Consider the following 17,515-nt stretch of genomic DNA (forward strand, 5'->3'; position numbering starts at 1 on the left):
TCATTCGTGCAACAACACAACACAAAGGGTCTTGGCCCAAAACGTTGACTCCTCCTCTCCATCAATGCTGCCTGATCTGCAGAGTTCCTTTAATTTATTAACTGTCATATTTAAATAACACATTCAATATTAGAAACACAAGATAGATTTTGACCATTCCTGATATTATGACATAAATGCAAACACGAGGAAATCTGCAGATGCTGGAATTTCAAGCAACACAATAAAAATTGCTGGTGAACACAGCAGGCCAGGCAGCATGTCTAGGAAGAGGTACAGTCGACGTCTCGGGCCGAGGCCCTTCGTCAGGACTAACTGAAAGAAGCTCTCCTTTCAGTTAGTCCTGACGAAGGGTCTTGGCCCGAAACATCAACTGTACCTCTTCCTAGACATGCTGCCTGGCCTGCTGTGTTCACCAGCAACTTTTATGTGTGTTGCTTGAAATTCCAGCATCTGCAGATTTCCTCGTGTTTGCATTTTTAAATTCACTACTGCAAAGCCTCTTCCGGTGATGCCTGCACTGAAGAAGTTTAAATCTTCTCTTCGACAGGAGTTCAGTGGCCCCCTCCCACTTTCAAATCTCTTACTCGCTCTCCTTTCAGTTAGTCCTGACGAAGGGTCTCGGCCCGAAACATCAACTGTACCTCTTCCTAGAGATGCTGCCTGGCCTGCTGTGTTCACCAGCAACTTTTATGTGTGTTATTATGATATAAATGTCAGGTGTGAACCATTACAACTTATTTATTTGATACAATTTAAGTAGTGAGCCTTTTGTTCATCCACAGAGATGTGTTTTACTAACAACATGGGTAAAGCAACAAATATACACTCTGGTAAAGTCAGTTATAACTAATAAAACTTTTATGCTTTATAAAGAGATAAATACACTATCATTCACAGTAGGAACCTCCCTTGGCATCAAGCAAAGAAGAGATCTCTTATTATAAAAATACATGTCATAGTCATTGAACACTACAGCACTGAAACAAGCCCATCGGCCCATCTAATCTGGGCTGAACTGTTAATCTGCCTGGCCCGAACAACCTGCACCTGGACCATAGCCCTTCATACCGCTCCATGTGTTGGTCTAAAGTTGAGACCATGAGCAGAAAGTAGTATGTGTGTTGACAGAAGTTACCTAAGTTTTTAGAAAGCATTATGATGCAGAAATATTTTATTTCACAGACAGTTTAAAATCAACCCTAAAACCAGTGCTGTTATCAGTATATTCTCTCAAAGCTGGTTTTCATGTTTATACAATGAAGACAAGTCTTCTCATTGACAGGGCGGAGAGTGAAAGAGTCAACAATGTATATAGATATATATTTTTTTAATATAAAATAAAAGCAACATCTTAATACAACAGTATGCGGTAACCATGAGATAACAGGAAAGTGAAGAGTAACTATGGATCTATATAAAGAACATCATTACCATGACCAAGATGGTCTCACAATGATGATGAATTTTGGTGTTTGACTTCACCCACTTCAACTTTCGTGCAGTCACCCGGTAGCAGAAGGATCCCTGATCAACCAATATATTGTGAATTTAAGATTACAATTCATATCTTCTATTGAGTGCATGACATCACCCTTATTCCACCTTTGCGTGTGGTTCTCCTTGACAACCAGCTAAAGATTAGTTTGGTCTCCACCTGTGCACTGGTGGTGCCTGTAGCTGAGTAAGTTTATAAGCTGTCAGTTACATATGAGAGAAGCCGCCGGCCGGTTTGTATTAATGCATTTGAAGGCATCAAGGGAAGATTTTTTTTTGCCCCATGTGTCTCAATTTACATTCAGTTGCTTCTCAAAATACAAATGGGATTTGGTCACCACGCATTTTCTCCTTCTTGGTTTCAATTAGAAAAAAAAGGCTACTGAAACAAGGCTTTTTTTTCCATTCGTAGGAATGGATGTTCTTTGTACATTCCATTAAATCACAGCAACTATTGATTTTACATAATTAAAAGCAGTGTGTAAATGCAAGTTGTTAAGAACTTTGCGTTCCGCATTCCTCCATTGCCACCACTCAACAATCAGTGCTGTCATAGAACTGCTCTGCACCCCAAGTTCTGTAGCCTCCTTGCTAAAGATCTCTGCCTAGTTACCTCTCTCCTTCCCTTTATAATATGTTTAATACCTAATTCTTTTACCAAGTATTTGGCTCTCTGTTGTAATAATCTTCTTATGAGGGTCATTGTTAATCTTTGACTGTGTTCCCTTTTGAAAAGCTTGGGCATATTTTATGCATTAAAGGCACTGCACAAACGCAAACATTTCCCCTGGAAACTGAAAAGAAATCAGGAATTGAATTCCCAAGAATTTCAAAAGTAAACATGTGCACTGCAGCGCATAATTATAGTATATTCATTGTACATTTTTAATTTGCTTTAAGGACAGTAAATCACTATTTCTGAGAATGATATATTCCAATGCAGTAGGCTTATTGGACAGAGGAACAACACCATGCCTCCCTCTGAAACAAGAACAGTTACTACCCCTCAACCATAAAGTTCTTGAACAAAAGAAGATAACTACACTCACCTATTGAGATGTTCCCACAATCAATGATCTCACGTTAAGGACGCTTTATCTTGTTATTTCACGTTCTCATTATTTATTTGTTATTTATTTATACTTGCATTTGCACAGCTTGTTGTCTGCAATGCTCTTGCTCTTTCAGTGATCCTGTTTACAGTTACTAGTCTATAGATTCGGTGAGTATGACGCAAGGAAAAAGAATGTCAGGGCTACATGTGTGACACGTATGTACTCTGATAATAAATCTTACTTTGAACTTTGAATTCAAAAGGCTAAAAGAGCATTTGACACCATGTAAAGTACTACTTAGCATGCATGTAGAAAGCACAGACTGGTGGATAACAGGCAGCACCCAACAGAGGAGATAGGAGCTCAACTCATTGGCACATCTCTGTAATGAACAGCAGGGGTATAGAAAGGAGCAGCCATCTTCCAGACCATTCAGAGTTCGTGCTCTGTAATGTAAGGAACTCGTTATCCTAACATTACCTGTTCATCTACTGTAGGAAATTAAACTGGGAGCATTAAAAATAACAACAGTAGTATGAGCTCTTTCCCTTTAGAGTAATTACTTTTTATTTCACACAGACTCAGTTCTTGGAAATTCCACTGAATCTGTGCTGTAACAGTAGATCTCTGTGCCACAGTGGCAAAGGGATGTAGCTTTAGAATTCCCCATGAGATTAATTTCAGCGGTGCGGCATTACTGAATAAATACCACAATGCAGCTTGAAATATTTAGTACAAATGTACGTTCAAACCCATGTTTATACAAATACAGTATGCTCAAACTCAGTTGGCAGATCATTGTATAGAGATGCACTGTTTCCAAAAGTGATGCTTCCCCACTCTGTGTTAAGATAGTTCACACCAGTCCCCACTCTGCATTGGGATAGCTCACTCACTCCGGCTCTCGTGCTGTGCTGGAACAGTTCATCTCTGCTCCCCTCTCTGCTCTGGGGCAGTTCACTCCAGTTCCCGTTCTGTACTGGGATTACTCACCCCTACTCTCGTTCTGTGTGCTGGGACATTTCAACCTGCTCCCCCATCTGGCCTGAACAGTTCACCTCTGCTCTCCACTGTATGCTGGGACATTTCACCCTGGTCCCATCAGCAAACAGGGACAGCTCGCCCTGTTCCCCACTCTATACTAGGACAATTTCAGCTGGCTCCCCACACTGTCCTGGGATGATTCATCCTTTTCCCCATCGTTCTCAGCATTATCAGGTTGGGATTTTGGCGAGTGTTGGGATTCCTTCTGTTTGCCATTTTTGACTCTTTTGGAAGATTCCTGTGTGTCATAGCATCGGGTCAGAAGACAGAAATAATATTGTACTCTTCAATGGCATTACAGCATGGTGGTTGGCTAGAGCATCTAAATAGATTTGACATATAATATAGTCTGCTTTGAACTAATAAAATGTAATAAAATATCTATAAAAATTGGTAAAAAATTTAATGCCCCACCTTCTTCCCTCCCTCTCCAGCCCATCCCCATTCCCACCCTCACAAGCCCCATGTTGCAGTCCCTCTGAATATCTAGTCATTACACTGCTTTACTTCCTGGATAACAGGCCAATGAAAGCCATTGGTTTCTCAGATGGTCAAATTGCTCGCTCTCTAAAGGTGAAATCACACAAATTGCTCTGGGAAGGCACTGAATGTAAACTGGTCCTGGAGTCCCACACCTGGAGCATGGGGGGAACGTTGGTTCCTCAAGGCTCATGGAGCAGATGTGCCTGAAGGGTCCAGGCTTGATGACCAGTCAAGCAAGAAAGAGCCCAAGGGCTTCATCATCAGCTTCGTTGCTCCTGATCTCAGAGAATCGGCCAGCGATGAATAATGATCATTGGACAATCAGCTCTTGGAGCTAACTGAGTGAAACAAAGAGCCTGTTTCTGAGCTGCAAGAATCTCTAACTCAAACAGATCTGGGATATCGAAGAAGGTTATAATCTTTTTTTTAAATTGGATGAGGGGAGGATTTGGTTCCATGGTACCTCTTCCTGTGGTTAAATAGCTGAAACTCATTTTCTACCTCATACAGGAAAGTGATCTCTTAATAGTGTAACAAAAAGGTGTTTCATCAAATCAGAGCTAAGGCCTACAGGATATAAAGGGCAAAACACTAGAAGAAATATTCAACTGGCTCTGTTATGTCCTTCCTGATTTTGTTTGTTGATTTATTTCTAATAAAGAGATCTCACTGATTACTTGTAAGTTCACAGCTGTTGTTGATTACATATTGCCACTTTGTTAAACAATTAACCTTAGTCATCAGGTTGACCATTTTATATCATTTGTACATTTCATTTGGTCGCTAGTAGTTGGAAGCACTCTGTTAGAAGTCAAAGGAACTTTAATCAATATTTGAATCTATATTTCGTGAGAACACCGAAAAGAACTGTCTTTTTACTCAGCTCCTTGCATACTGTAACATGATGGAGGACAATAAAATGGCCTTCAAACTACTACTACACCAGGACTGGAGTTTACCTGCCTCTCAGACTTAAGAAGGCAGGGAAACTCTTGAATGAGGCCAGAAAAGGCTCCATCCACACTAAAATGGGCTCCTCTGAACCTAGGATTCACCAGATTTGGTTGCTTTAGGCTGATCAATGAGAGTGAACCAGGTGTCCGACAACTTCTAATAGGCCTGACATAGACCATCTCAAAATTGATTGAACATATGACCAGGATAAACGTACGCTCACATAGTGAGTACGCCTGCGCATCTGCACGCACATGCTCTATTTGTTCAGTTCCTCTATGGGGGGATTAGAATTACCTTCTGCGTACCTAACGCCCAGCAAGATATCTATCATGAGATTTATCATCTGTGAATTCAAGGAAATGTTCATATTGAACCCTCAATGGGCCTTCACATTCAGGCTTGAATATACAAATGGATTTTAAGGCCTAATTTAGACATACAATGCCTGGGCCTAGTTGTCTGGATGTCAAAATTTGCAGTCAAAACCTGGACTGCAACCTTGCAGAACTGTGTATTAAATACATTTAGTTCACAAATATGCAGGTCACAGTTTGCATCCTAAGATACGGCCCAGATCTTTGATTTGCTTGATATATTCACCCTTGCTCAAGTACCTGCCAATTCTGAGGCCAACAATCCGACACAGTACCTCAGCACAAGGGTCATTCCCTCTGAATAACTTGCCTGATCACTGGGATAACTGCTGTAGCAGAGCGCGCTGAATCTATCCAGACACAATGGTGGCTGACCTAACAGGGAATTAAAGATGGATAGTGAACCAAAAGTAGGAAAGGAATGAGCTGAGATAAAGAGTAAGGTATTAGCTGAAACTTGATGGGTCATATATACATTAACTGACAGTGTAGCGTCTTGAGATCCCAGCCTTCAGTATTAAATGCTTTATTACTGCTTTTTTTTTTAATAGCCTCTCAAAACTCAGACGGTGCACAGATGATTATGAGGACTTTTCAGACTGATTAGAAAAAGGGAACGCAAAATGGTACAGCTTGTGGAACCACTGCCTCACAGCCCTAGTGACCTGGGTCTTATCCTGACCTCCAGTGCTGTTCGGGACAGAGCTCGCACGTTCTCCCTGCGGTCTGCGCGGGTTGCCTCCGTGTGCTCCCGCACCCTGAAGATGTGGGGTAGATTAACTAGCCACTGCAAATTGCTCGTGGGGTATGGGTGAGTAGTGGAACCGGGGAGAGGGAGATCGAGGCGAATGTGGTGAGAATAAAGATGGGAGCAGAATAAACGACTGGTTAAGGGCGGCACAGTAGCATGGCGGTTAGCGTAACACGATACAGCGCCAGTGACCCAGGTTCAATTCCTGCCACTGTCTGTAAGGAGTATGCATGTTCTCCTCCTGGCTGCCTGCGTTTCCTCCAGTGCTCCAGTTTCCTCCCACATCCCAAAGATATACAGGATAGTAGATATATTGGTCACATGGATGTAATTGGGTAGCATGGGGCAGTGGGCCAGAAGGGCCTGTTACCGTGCTGTATCTCTAAATAAAACTTTTAAAAATTAACTCTTGGGTTGGACAAAAATGGGATGGGATGAAGAGCCTCTTTCTGTGCTACCTAACTCTTTCTCAAATAGATCTGGGATAGTATCAGGGAAGGTTATACTTTAATATTTCTTTTAAAAAATAACTTGATTTCACCTTTAAAGACGAGCACTAACACTGGCTCAATAAACAATACGGAAGGTCCTCCTGCGATCAACACAGCCGCTGCCCTTGCCGTTTAGGTCATTTTAAAGCAGAAAACCCCGAACTTCCCACTCTCCTTATCGGGAAAGCCAAAGGTACGAACCCCAGGCTCAGGAGGGCCGCACTTGGGCCGGGGGTAGTTGATGGGGTAACGGACACTGCCGTCGGCCACCCAGCCAGCCTCGCAGCGGTCGAACTTGAGGAACTTCCAGGCAGCGTAGAGCTGGCCCACTTTGGCGATCTCGCCCCCGTCGTCCTGGCAGGCCTTGACGGCTTCATCAAAATTAAACTTCAGTGGACGACGCATGAAGTAGAGTTTACCTAGACCAAGACATGAGGAAAGTTATGAGTGGAACTGGAGTTAGTACAGGAGCCAAGCAGTCTGACCAAATGTGAGCAAGCAAAACCTGTGTCCATTCAATAACTTGATCCATAAATGAAAACCAAAGCAACAAACAATCTGCTGGATGAACTCAGTGAGTCAAGCAGCATCTGCGGGAGGAAAGGAACTATTGACGTTTTGGGCCAAAATATCAGTTTCAACCAAAACGTTGACAGTTCCTCTGCTCCCATGAATGCAGAGTTCCTCCAGCAGGTTGGTTGTTAGTCAAGGTTCCAGCAACTGCAGTCTCCTGTGTCTTCAGTGAAACTAAAGAGCTGCAGATGCTGGAAATCTGAGGTAAAAACAAAGATTGCTGGAAACACTCAGCAGGGCAGCAAGCGTCTGAGGAAATAGAAACAGTGAACCTTTAAGGTCTGCAATTCTTTGTCAGAACTACAAACAATGCTTGAACTGAAATGTTAACTGTTCCTCTTTCTGCAGACTTGTTGAGTGTTTCCAACCTTTTTCGTTTCTACTTCCATACGTGCCCAATTTCTTTAGAGGTTTAGCTTGTCACCAAACATCCTAATGAACTTCTGCAGATGTAACCTTGAAACTGGTTGCTTCATGGTCTGGTAGGGCAATTTGAATGAGCAGGAATGTAAAAGCTGCTGAGAGTAGTGCTGTCTCCCCAACACGTCAAGGGGACACCCCTCTCCACCACTGAAGTTATCTACATGAAGCGTTGCCTTAAGAAGGCAACATCTATCATCAAAGATCTCCACCATCTGCACTATGCCATCTTCTCACAAGCACCAGGGGGCAGGAGGTACAGAAGCCGGAGGTCTCACACCACCAGGTTCAAGTACAGCTACCTCCCTTCAAACCTCACTTCTTGAATCAACCAGCAAAACCCTAATCACTACAGTTTTGCAACATTGTGAGCATTTAGATCAGTTTGCATAAAAACAGACTTTTTTTTAATGTTCTATTTGTGTTCTGTCTACAAAAAAGATGTATAGTTTAAGTTTTGCTTGCGATGTGACTCTGATGTTAGTTTTTCATTGCACCTGTGCATTGGATAATAAATTTGACTGATTTGACAAAAGAAGATGTGCATTTATATTGCTGATCTCAAGAGCCCTGAAACGCAACCCCACAAGGTCTTACTCTGCCTCAACTCGGGTCTACAGATTCTCCAGCTCCTCCAAATCCCGTCAGTGGTCAATAGAGGAACATCTCACCCCAGGCTACATTAAGACCACTGGAAGAAGCGTAAGACTTCTGCACAAAAGAGGAATAACGAAATTGTGCCCCTGACTTCATGGACCATTCAGAAACCTGTTCGTGAGGTTAAGAAGCTGTTCCTAATTTGTTGAGCGTGGGCCTTCAGCCACCTCCTCCATGATGGCAGCAACAAGAAGGGGAAGGAACATTAGCAACATTTAAAATGTACATGGATAGGGAAGGTTCAGAGCAGGGGCTCCTAATCTGAGGTCCATGGACCCCCTGCTTAATGGTATTGGTCCATTGCATAAAAAGACTTTGAGAACTCCTGATTTAGAGGAATATAGGCCGAACATGGGCACAGGGGCCAGCTTAGATGGAACCTTGTTTGGCAATGGGGCCAAAAGACCTGTTTCTCTGTTGTATGATTCTCATGTCTTTCCATCCTGGGAAAATCAATCTACTTCATGTCCACTCTGCAAGGTCAGGAGTGGTCGACTCTCCCCCAGTGACCCCACTCAACCCCAAGATCCAAAGACATCACCTACAACCACACCCCCCCCATCCCCACACACACATTACAAGCTCTGGTCAGCCCCCAGGGTCGCCCACCTTTCAAAGTCGAAGCAAAACAGAAGACGTCGAATCGGTGCAGGTTCTTGTGCCGCTGCCCGTAGTTTCGGAGCCCGGCCGAGCTTCCCTCACCGCCACAGGGCCCTCGAGGCACCGTGATGGGGTATTGGACCGACCCGTCCATCAGCCAGCCGGCGTTGCACCAGTCCAGGCCCTCCTCCCACGCCTGGAACAACTGCTCGAAAGAGGCGATCATGGCATCTTGCTGCTCACAGGCTAGCTTGGCGTCGTGGAAGTTCAGCCGGTACCTGCCATGACGCGGCTGGTAAGGGAAGACCACACCTGAAAGGAAAGGCAAAGTCTCATGGAAAATGCATAAAGGATTGGCTCTGAAGGAGGCCATTCATTTCATCATGTCTACCACCTTTGCCAGTACTAAATGGAGTTTAGAAGAATGAGGGCAGATCTTAATGAAACCCACCAAATACTGAAAGGCACAGACAGGGTGGTCATGAAGAAGATGTTTCCAATAGGACCAGAGAGCACAGCCTCAAAATAAAAGGATGTCTCATTAGAACAGAGATGAGGAGGAATTTCTTTAGCCCAAGGGTTTCCAACCTGGGGTCCACAGACCCCTTACTAATGGTAATGGTCCATGGGATAAAAAAGATCATGAACCCCTGCTTTGGCCAGAGGTTGTTGAATATGTGGAATTCATTGCACAGACAGTTATGGGGGCCAAGACATTGGGTACATTGAAGGTGGAGGTTTGATTTGTAAGGGTGTCGAAGGTCATAGGGAGAAGGCAGGATAATAGCATTGACAAGGATAATAAATTGATCATAATGGAATGACCTTGAAGACTTGATGGGCTGAATGGCCTAATTCTGCTCCTATGTCTTATGGACTTAATCAACTCTGAAAACCAATTCACTACCTCCTAGAGGAACTCAGAGGGTTGAGCGACATCTGTGAAGGGAAAAGGCTGCTGGTCCTGTCGCAGGGTCTCAACATGTAATAATGGCCATCCCTTTGCCTAAACAAGGGCCGCTTGACCTGCTGAGTTCCTCCACCAGTTTACTTTATGAGAGTCTGTTCCACAGTTGATCCTACCAGGGCACACTCTACTCCACCTATGAGCATTACCGATTACCTCGTAACTCCAGCTCAACGATGTTGCTCTCGTCCTCCAGGCCATCAATCACCTCGCACTTGTACTTTCCATAGTCCTCCAGCCGCACGTCCGTGATGACCAGTGACACCTCCCGCTCGTCGGACTGCCGCAGGTAAACCCTCCCCTTGAACTCCCCGAAACTTCGGTGCCGAAGCCCGATGGCCACGATCACGTCGCACTCCTTGGAAAGATCCATGTTGAGTTTGGACCACTTCACCCTGACCTTGCGGCTGCTGTTCACCGGTGGCTCGTAACGATAGTGACAGCTCAGTGTTACGTTCTCCCCTCGGTAGGCAAAGAGCCGGTCTTTCTGGGTCTCAATGTGAAGCTTGATGCCATTGTAATCTAGGAAACAAATTGGTTTATTATTGTCATGTTTGCTAAGCTACAGTGGAAAGCTGTTGTTTTGCATACTATCCAGAGAGACTATTCTACACCTCCTGTATCTAATAAAGTGGCCACTGAGTGTATGTTCATGGTCTTCTGCTGCTGTAGCCCATCCACTTCAACGTTTAATATGTGTGTTCAGAGATGCTCTTTGGCACAGCACTGTTGTAAAGTGCAGTCATTTCAGTTACTATTGCCTTCCGCCTTCCTGTCAGCATGAACCAGTGTGGCCATTTTCTTCTGACCTCTCTCAATAACAAGGCCTTTTCACCCACAGAACTGCCACTCGCTGGATTTTTTTTGTTTGTTTTTCATGCCATTCCCTGTAAACTCTAGAGACTTTTATGCATGAAAATCCCAGGAGATCAGCAACTTCAAATCACCCCGTCTGGCACCATCAATCATTCCATGGTCCAAATCACTTAGATCACATTTCTTCCCCATGCTGCTATTTGGTCTGAACAACTAAAACTCTTGACCACTTTTGCATGCTTTCATGCATTGAGTTGCTGCCACATAATTGGCTGAATAGATATTTGCATTAACGAGCAGGTGTACAGGTGTATCTAATATAGTGGCCATTACGTGTACATCGAAGTAGCGCAAAAAGAAATAAAAAACGTTCGTTTGTTTTGTGCCGTGTCGTATATTTGAGCAATCATGACCTTTCCATGACCATGATTGTTCTTGGCAAATTTTTTTTCCACAGAAGAGGTTTGCCATTGCCTTCTTCTGGGCAATGTCTAAACAAGACGGTGACCCCATCAATTATCAACACTCTTTAGAGATTGTCTGCCTGGCGTCAGCGGTCATATAAACAGAATTTGTGATATGCACCAGCAGCTCAAACGACCGTTCACCACCTGCTCTCACGGCTTCATGTGACCCTAATCGGAGGGAGGGAGGTAATGAGGGAGCTAAATATCTTGTGCAAGAGTGACCTGCTGGTAAGCGGAGGGAAGAAGCACCTTACACCTCCTTTGGTAGAGACATATCTCGGTCTTGCCACCCAAATGCAGAATGTAGTGTTGCAGTTACAGAGAAAGTGCAGTGCAGGTAGACAAATAAAGTGCACAGGTAGACCGACAGATCAAGAGTTGATCTTTTATCGCTCAAGAATTGGGTAAAAACTGTTTTTCTCTCCCTCAGATTTGTACTATTGTCTACTAAATTTGCACTTACGTTTATTTTGCACACATGCAAATTATGTATCATTTAAACTAAATTTATTATAACTACACTTGTCTTCATTTTGCAATGTTCAGAGCTTCTGCTGAAAAAAGTTAATTTTCATGGTTTTTATGCCCGTGTATGTTTGCCAACGACAACATTAAACTTTTGACTGTCCTTGAGCCTGGCGGATTTCTCGAGCTTTTGTATCTTCTGCCAAATGGATGGTGAGGGACCGAATAACCAACTTCTGCTCCTATCATACTGTGCAATAATATTAAGCATATATAGCTAGGATGCTACAGTATTGTAGTAATTTTATGTATTGTATTATACTGCTGCCACAAAGAAATTCATGATATATATGAGTGATGATAAACCTGACTCTGATATGGGTCTCTATTGTGGACTGAGAATGGGAAGGGAGGAGGGAATCATGGTTGGGAAAAGGGGAAGGGAGAGGACAGGGAACAGGAAACACCAGAGAGACATTCTGTAATGATCAATAAACCAATTGTTTGACATCCTGACCTTGCCTGGTGTCTCTGTCACCTGTCCCACAATCCTCCTGCGGCACTCCATCCTCTCCATTCCCCAACATCTTTTGCTCCTGCCAGAGTTACAAGGTTGTTCTCTACTCCACATTGACAGATACAGTACTGTGCAAGGGCACCCTAGCTATAGATATATGAGCCTAAGACTTTTGAATAGTACTATATGTCTTATGGTTTTGTGATTTTCAACAACAAAATGTTAGACTAGTACATGGGAAGATTGGTGTCTCAAATAGCCACTCCCTGTCCTAACTTGCCACTGCACCTTTTGCTGGATAGTTTAAACATCTGTCATCATCTGGCACTGTTCCATCTCTCATCTTAAACCTCTACAACAGATTGGCCAGTTATCGCCCCATTGTGGAGGCATGTCAAATGCAAAATGTCCGCTGCATTTCCCATAATCAGATCAGTTACTCCTCTGTAACAATAATTTCATTGGCTGTATGGTCTTTTGGCCATAAAAGACAGACTGCATAAATCCTAGGTCATTCTTTTTCACTTGGTAAGCTGGTTAGTTATTGTCCCATCTACCAACAGAAAATGAAAAAGTATGTTCTGCATATCATCTATACAGACCATTTCATTCCATCAGTGCATTCAACAGGTACAAGGAGAAACAATAACAGAATGCAGCATTTTCTTTATTTAAAGATACAACATGGTAACCAGTCCTTCCGACCTAACAAGTCCACACCACCCAATTATACCCATGTGACCAATTAACCAACTAACCCGTACTTCTTTGGAATGTGAGCGGGAACTGGAGCACCCAGAGGAAACCCATGCAGTTACGGGGAGAACATACGAACTCCTTACAGAAAGCAACGGAATTAAACTTGGGTTGCTGGTGTTGTGATAGCATTATGCTAACCACAACTGTGCTGCCCATTGACTATAAAGAGTCTTGAACTGAATAAAAATACTTGTACATACAGTTTTGTGCAAAAGTATTAGGCACATATATAGAGCTAAGGTACTTAAGACTTTTGCACAGTACTCTATCTACTAAATATTTATCAATATATTAACAAAATCTTAAGACTCACAGATATTGCTGTTTCAAGGGCAAACAGAGAATGGAAGTAGACCTCTTTCTGTCGGGTGCTTCAAATCTAATTAAAATTAACCAATGCAGGAAATGATATAAATAACAGCTTACAGTACTCTGCAAAAGTCTTATGTATAATTTATGTCTATGACTTTTGCACAGTACCACACACAAATGCAAGCAGCATCTGTACAGCGGTAGGCAGTCGTTGTATCACGCATCTGACCCTTCATCTGAATGACGAATCCATGTGAAAGGTCATGACTGAAACATCGACTGTCCACCCCCTCCACGGGTGCAGCCTAACCTGCTGAGTTCTTCCAGCATTTTGTTTCCTTGGCCCCACTTGCTCCCTGAGTGTTAAGCAACAAATGTAGTTCTCCCATTCAATTCGATCAGGGTGAATTCTTATCATAATGCCATTTACTGATATAGAGTTACAGTTACAGAGAAAGTGCAGTGCAGGCAGACAATATTCCTGATTAAACTTCTTCATTAGTATGTGTCAAAGGTTACGGGGCGATGGCAGGACGATAGGGTTGAGAGGGATAATAAATCAGCCATGATGGCGTGGTGGAGCTAACACAGTGGGCTGAGTGACCACATCTGCTGCTACGTCTTATGGTTTATGGTCTTAATAAAGTGCAAGGCCACAATGAGGTAGATTGTGAGGCCAAGAGTCCATCTTATCATATAGAATTTTACTGGATGTTAGGCCTTTCTCAGTGGGTACTGGGTTTTCAACGCCAATTTGAATCCAGAACCTACACAATGCAATCAGTCACGATTAGCGAAAGCTCAGCAGAAGGTACAGGGCCTGGAGAGAGAGCCACCTCACACTGGAGATTACCAGCCCTTGGCAGGAAGTAGATACTGCCCAGTTGCCAGTGTTGGCCATACTTACACTCGCCGTTCCCATTCCCGTTGCCGTTGCCGTTGATGTAGAAGGCACCATTCTGCGCCGAGCACAAGGCCAAGGAGATCAATTGTAGGAACAACACCACCATCAGAGCGAACTTCATTGTAGAGAACTCTTGTCCTACAACAGAAGAACAACTGGCTCAGACATTAGTCATAAACTGACATGAAGTTTGGGTTTAGAAGCCCAACAGGCAACCTATGACTGGGTGGGATTTCAATTTCTGAGTTGACACACTCTCCCCCACAAGTCAGGGGTTGCAGGTTTAAATAAGCACAAGGTCTACGTACACATTCTTTTGCATACTGCAGGAAGAAAAAATCTTTATTTGTCACATGTGCATCAAAGCATCGAAGCATACAGTGAACTGCGTCATTTGCATCAACAAGCAAAAGTCTGAGGTGTGCTGAAGGCAGCCTATAGGTGTCACCTTGCTTCCAACACCAACATAGCAAGCCCATGATTTACGAGGGATGATTGATAAGTTCGTGGTCTAAGGTAGGAGTCAATTTTAGAAAATCTAGCACATTTATTTTTCAACATAGTCCCCTCCTACATGTACACACTTAGTCCAGCGGTCGTGGAGCATACGGATCCCTTCTTTGTAGAAGTGGTCCACAGCAGGGGTGATTGATAAGTTCGTGGCCATGGGTAGAAGAAGATGAGTTATTAACCAAACTTTCTGCAATATCACTCAAAGAGTTGAACTGCACGTGCATGTAACAAGAGCATCTTGGACCTCCAGGTGGTCCACAGCAGGGGTGATTGATCAGTTTGTGGCCTAAGGTAGAAGGAGATGAGTTACACAGCCCTTGTTACATGCACGTGTAGTTCAACTATTTGCGTGAAAATGCAGAAAGTTTGAAGTTGATAACTCATCTCCTTCTACCTTAGGCCACAAACTTATCAATCACCCCTGCTGTGGACCACTTTCTGGAGGTCCAAGACGCCAACTTCTACAAAGAAGGGATCCGTATGCTCCACGACCACTGGACTAAGTGTGTAAATGTAGGAAAAATAAATGTGCTACGTTTTCTAAAATTGACTCCTTCTACCCTAGGCCATGAACTTATCAGTCACCCCTCATACTAAGCTTAACCTGCATGTCTTCAGACTGTGGAAAGTAAGTTCAAAGTTCAAAGTAAATTTATTACCAAAGTGCATATATGTCACCATATATAACTCTGAGATTATTTTCTTTTGGGTGTACTCAATAAATCGATAATAGAATAATAACCATAATAGAATCAATGAAAGACCACACCAACTTTACTTTATTGTCACCAAACAATTGATACTAGAGCGTACAATCATCATAGCGATATTTGATTCTGTGCTTCCCGCTCACTGGATTACAAATCGATAGTAAATATTAAAAATTTAAATTATAAATCACAAATAGAAAATGCAAAGTAAGGTAATGTAAATCAACTGAGATGCAGGTCCGGATATTTGGAGGGTATGGCCCAGATCCGGGTCAGAATCTGTTCAGTAGTCTTATCACAGTTGGAAAGAAGCTGTTCCCAAATCTGGCCGTACGAGTCTTCAAGCTCCTGAGCCTTCTCCCAGAGGGAAGAGGGACGAAAAGTGTGTTGGCTGGGTGGGTCGTGTCCTTGATTATCCTGACAGCACTGCTCTGACAGCGTGCGGTGTAAAGTGAGTCCAAGGACAGAAAATTGGTTTGTGTGATGTGCTGCGCTGTGTTCACAATCTTCTGCAGCTTCTTCCGGTCTTGGACAGGACAACCTCCATACCAGGTTGTGATGCACCCTAGAAGAATGCTTTCTACGGTGCATCTATAAAAATTAGTGAGGGTTTTAGGGGACTGGCCTAAAATTTGGGCATTCAAACAGTGTGCAAAAGAAAACAAACTGTGCAAATACAAAAAGAAATAATAATAATAAAAAAATAAGCAATAAATATCAAGAGCATGAGATGAGATTCCTTGAAAGTGGTCCGTAAGTTGTGGGAACATTTCAATGATGAAGTGAAGTTACCCCTTTGGTTCAAGAGCCTTATGTTTGAGGGGTAATAACTGTTCCTGGACCTGGTGGTGTAAGTCCTGAGGCTCCTGTATCTTCTTCCTGATGGCAGCAACAAGAACAGAGCATGACCAAGGTGGTGGGGTTCTCTGATGATGAATGTTGCTTTCCTGTGACAATGTTTCATGTAGATGTGCTCAATGGTGGGGAAGGTTTACCTGTTCTTTTTATTGGATTTTCCATTCAAGGGAAATCGGAGCATCTGAAAGAAACTCACACAGTTACAGGGAAAGCATACAAATTGATTATGGACATTGCTAGGAATTGAACCATTCTTACAGCTGGCACTGAAAAGTGTTACACTAACTGCTACAGCACCATACTGCCAACATACTACACAGTCAATTGTGTTTTCCTGTCATTGGGATCCTAATTTCAGTTCTGATGCTCTCTCCAGTGCTTGGAATCCCATTACTACTTTGGAGAAGCTGGGACCTCTTTCCCTTGGACTGTAGGATACTGATTGTAGACCCTTTGAGTTTAGGGGGGCATAACTAAAGTGAATAGTCATAATTCCTTTACAAGGGTAGTGGAGCCTAAAACTAGAGGGCACAGGTTTAAAGTGAGGGGAGAAAAATAAAAGTGAGATCTGAGAGTGAACATTCTCACACAGTTGGTTAGCTATGTGGAACAAACTCTCAAAGGAGGTGGTACAGGTGGGTACAAGTACAATGTTTAGAAGACATCCAGACAGATACACATCAGAGAACATATACGTCATCATATAAACCCAAAGATTCATTTTCCTGCGGACATTCACAGTAACTAGTAGAAACACAATAGAATCATTGAAGCACTGCATCCAATAGGATGGGCAAACAATCATGTGCAAAAGAAAACAAACTAATAATAATAAATAAATAAGCAATAAATATCGAGAACATGAGATGAAGAGTCCTTGAAAGTGAGTCCATAGGTTATGGGAACATTTTAGTGATGGGACAAGTAAAGTTGAGTGAAGTTATCCCCTCGGATTCAACAGCCTGATGGTTGAGGGGTAATAACTGTTCCTGAACCTGGTGGTGTGAGTCCTGAGGCTCTGGTACCTCTTCCTGATGGTAGCAGCAAGAAAAGAGCATGGCCTGGATGACAGGGTTCCCCAATGATGGATGCTGCTTTCCTATGATAGTACTCCATGTAGATGTGCTCAATGGTGGAGATGGTCCGCATTGTATCCACTACGTTTTGTAGCATTTTCCATTCAAGGGCATTAGTGTTGCCATACCAGGCAGTGATGCAACAGTCAATATACTCTCCACCACATGGGTATCTACAGAAGTTTTAGATGACATCCAGATCTTCACAAACTTCTAAGAAAGTAGAGGTACTGCCAAGCTTTCTTTCTC

At 43.1% G+C, this 17,515-nt stretch overlaps 1 protein-coding gene across 1 annotated transcript in view; it reads right to left on the reverse strand.

Annotated features, from left to right (window-relative positions):
- Nucleotides 1–1,325: 1,325 nt before the first annotated feature.
- Nucleotides 1,326–17,515, reverse strand: part of LOC140209705 (hyaluronan and proteoglycan link protein 3-like) — a 28,846-nt gene continuing 12,656 nt past the window's right edge. Inside the window, exons 2-5 of the mRNA XM_072278112.1 lie at nt 14,113–14,247; nt 10,026–10,391; nt 8,912–9,214; nt 1,326–7,071 (exon numbers count right to left, since the gene is read on the reverse strand). Coding sequence (XP_072134213.1) covers nt 6,785–7,071; nt 8,912–9,214; nt 10,026–10,391; nt 14,113–14,230 — 1,074 coding nt within the window. The 5' untranslated portion in view covers nt 14,231–14,247 and the 3' untranslated portion in view covers nt 1,326–6,784. The remainder of the gene's footprint in view (nt 7,072–8,911; nt 9,215–10,025; nt 10,392–14,112; nt 14,248–17,515) is intronic.

This window comes from Mobula birostris, chromosome 14, assembly GCF_030028105.1.
Source record: "Mobula birostris isolate sMobBir1 chromosome 14, sMobBir1.hap1, whole genome shotgun sequence".
In the NCBI taxonomy this organism is placed as follows: Eukaryota; Metazoa; Chordata; class Chondrichthyes; order Myliobatiformes; family Myliobatidae; genus Mobula; species Mobula birostris.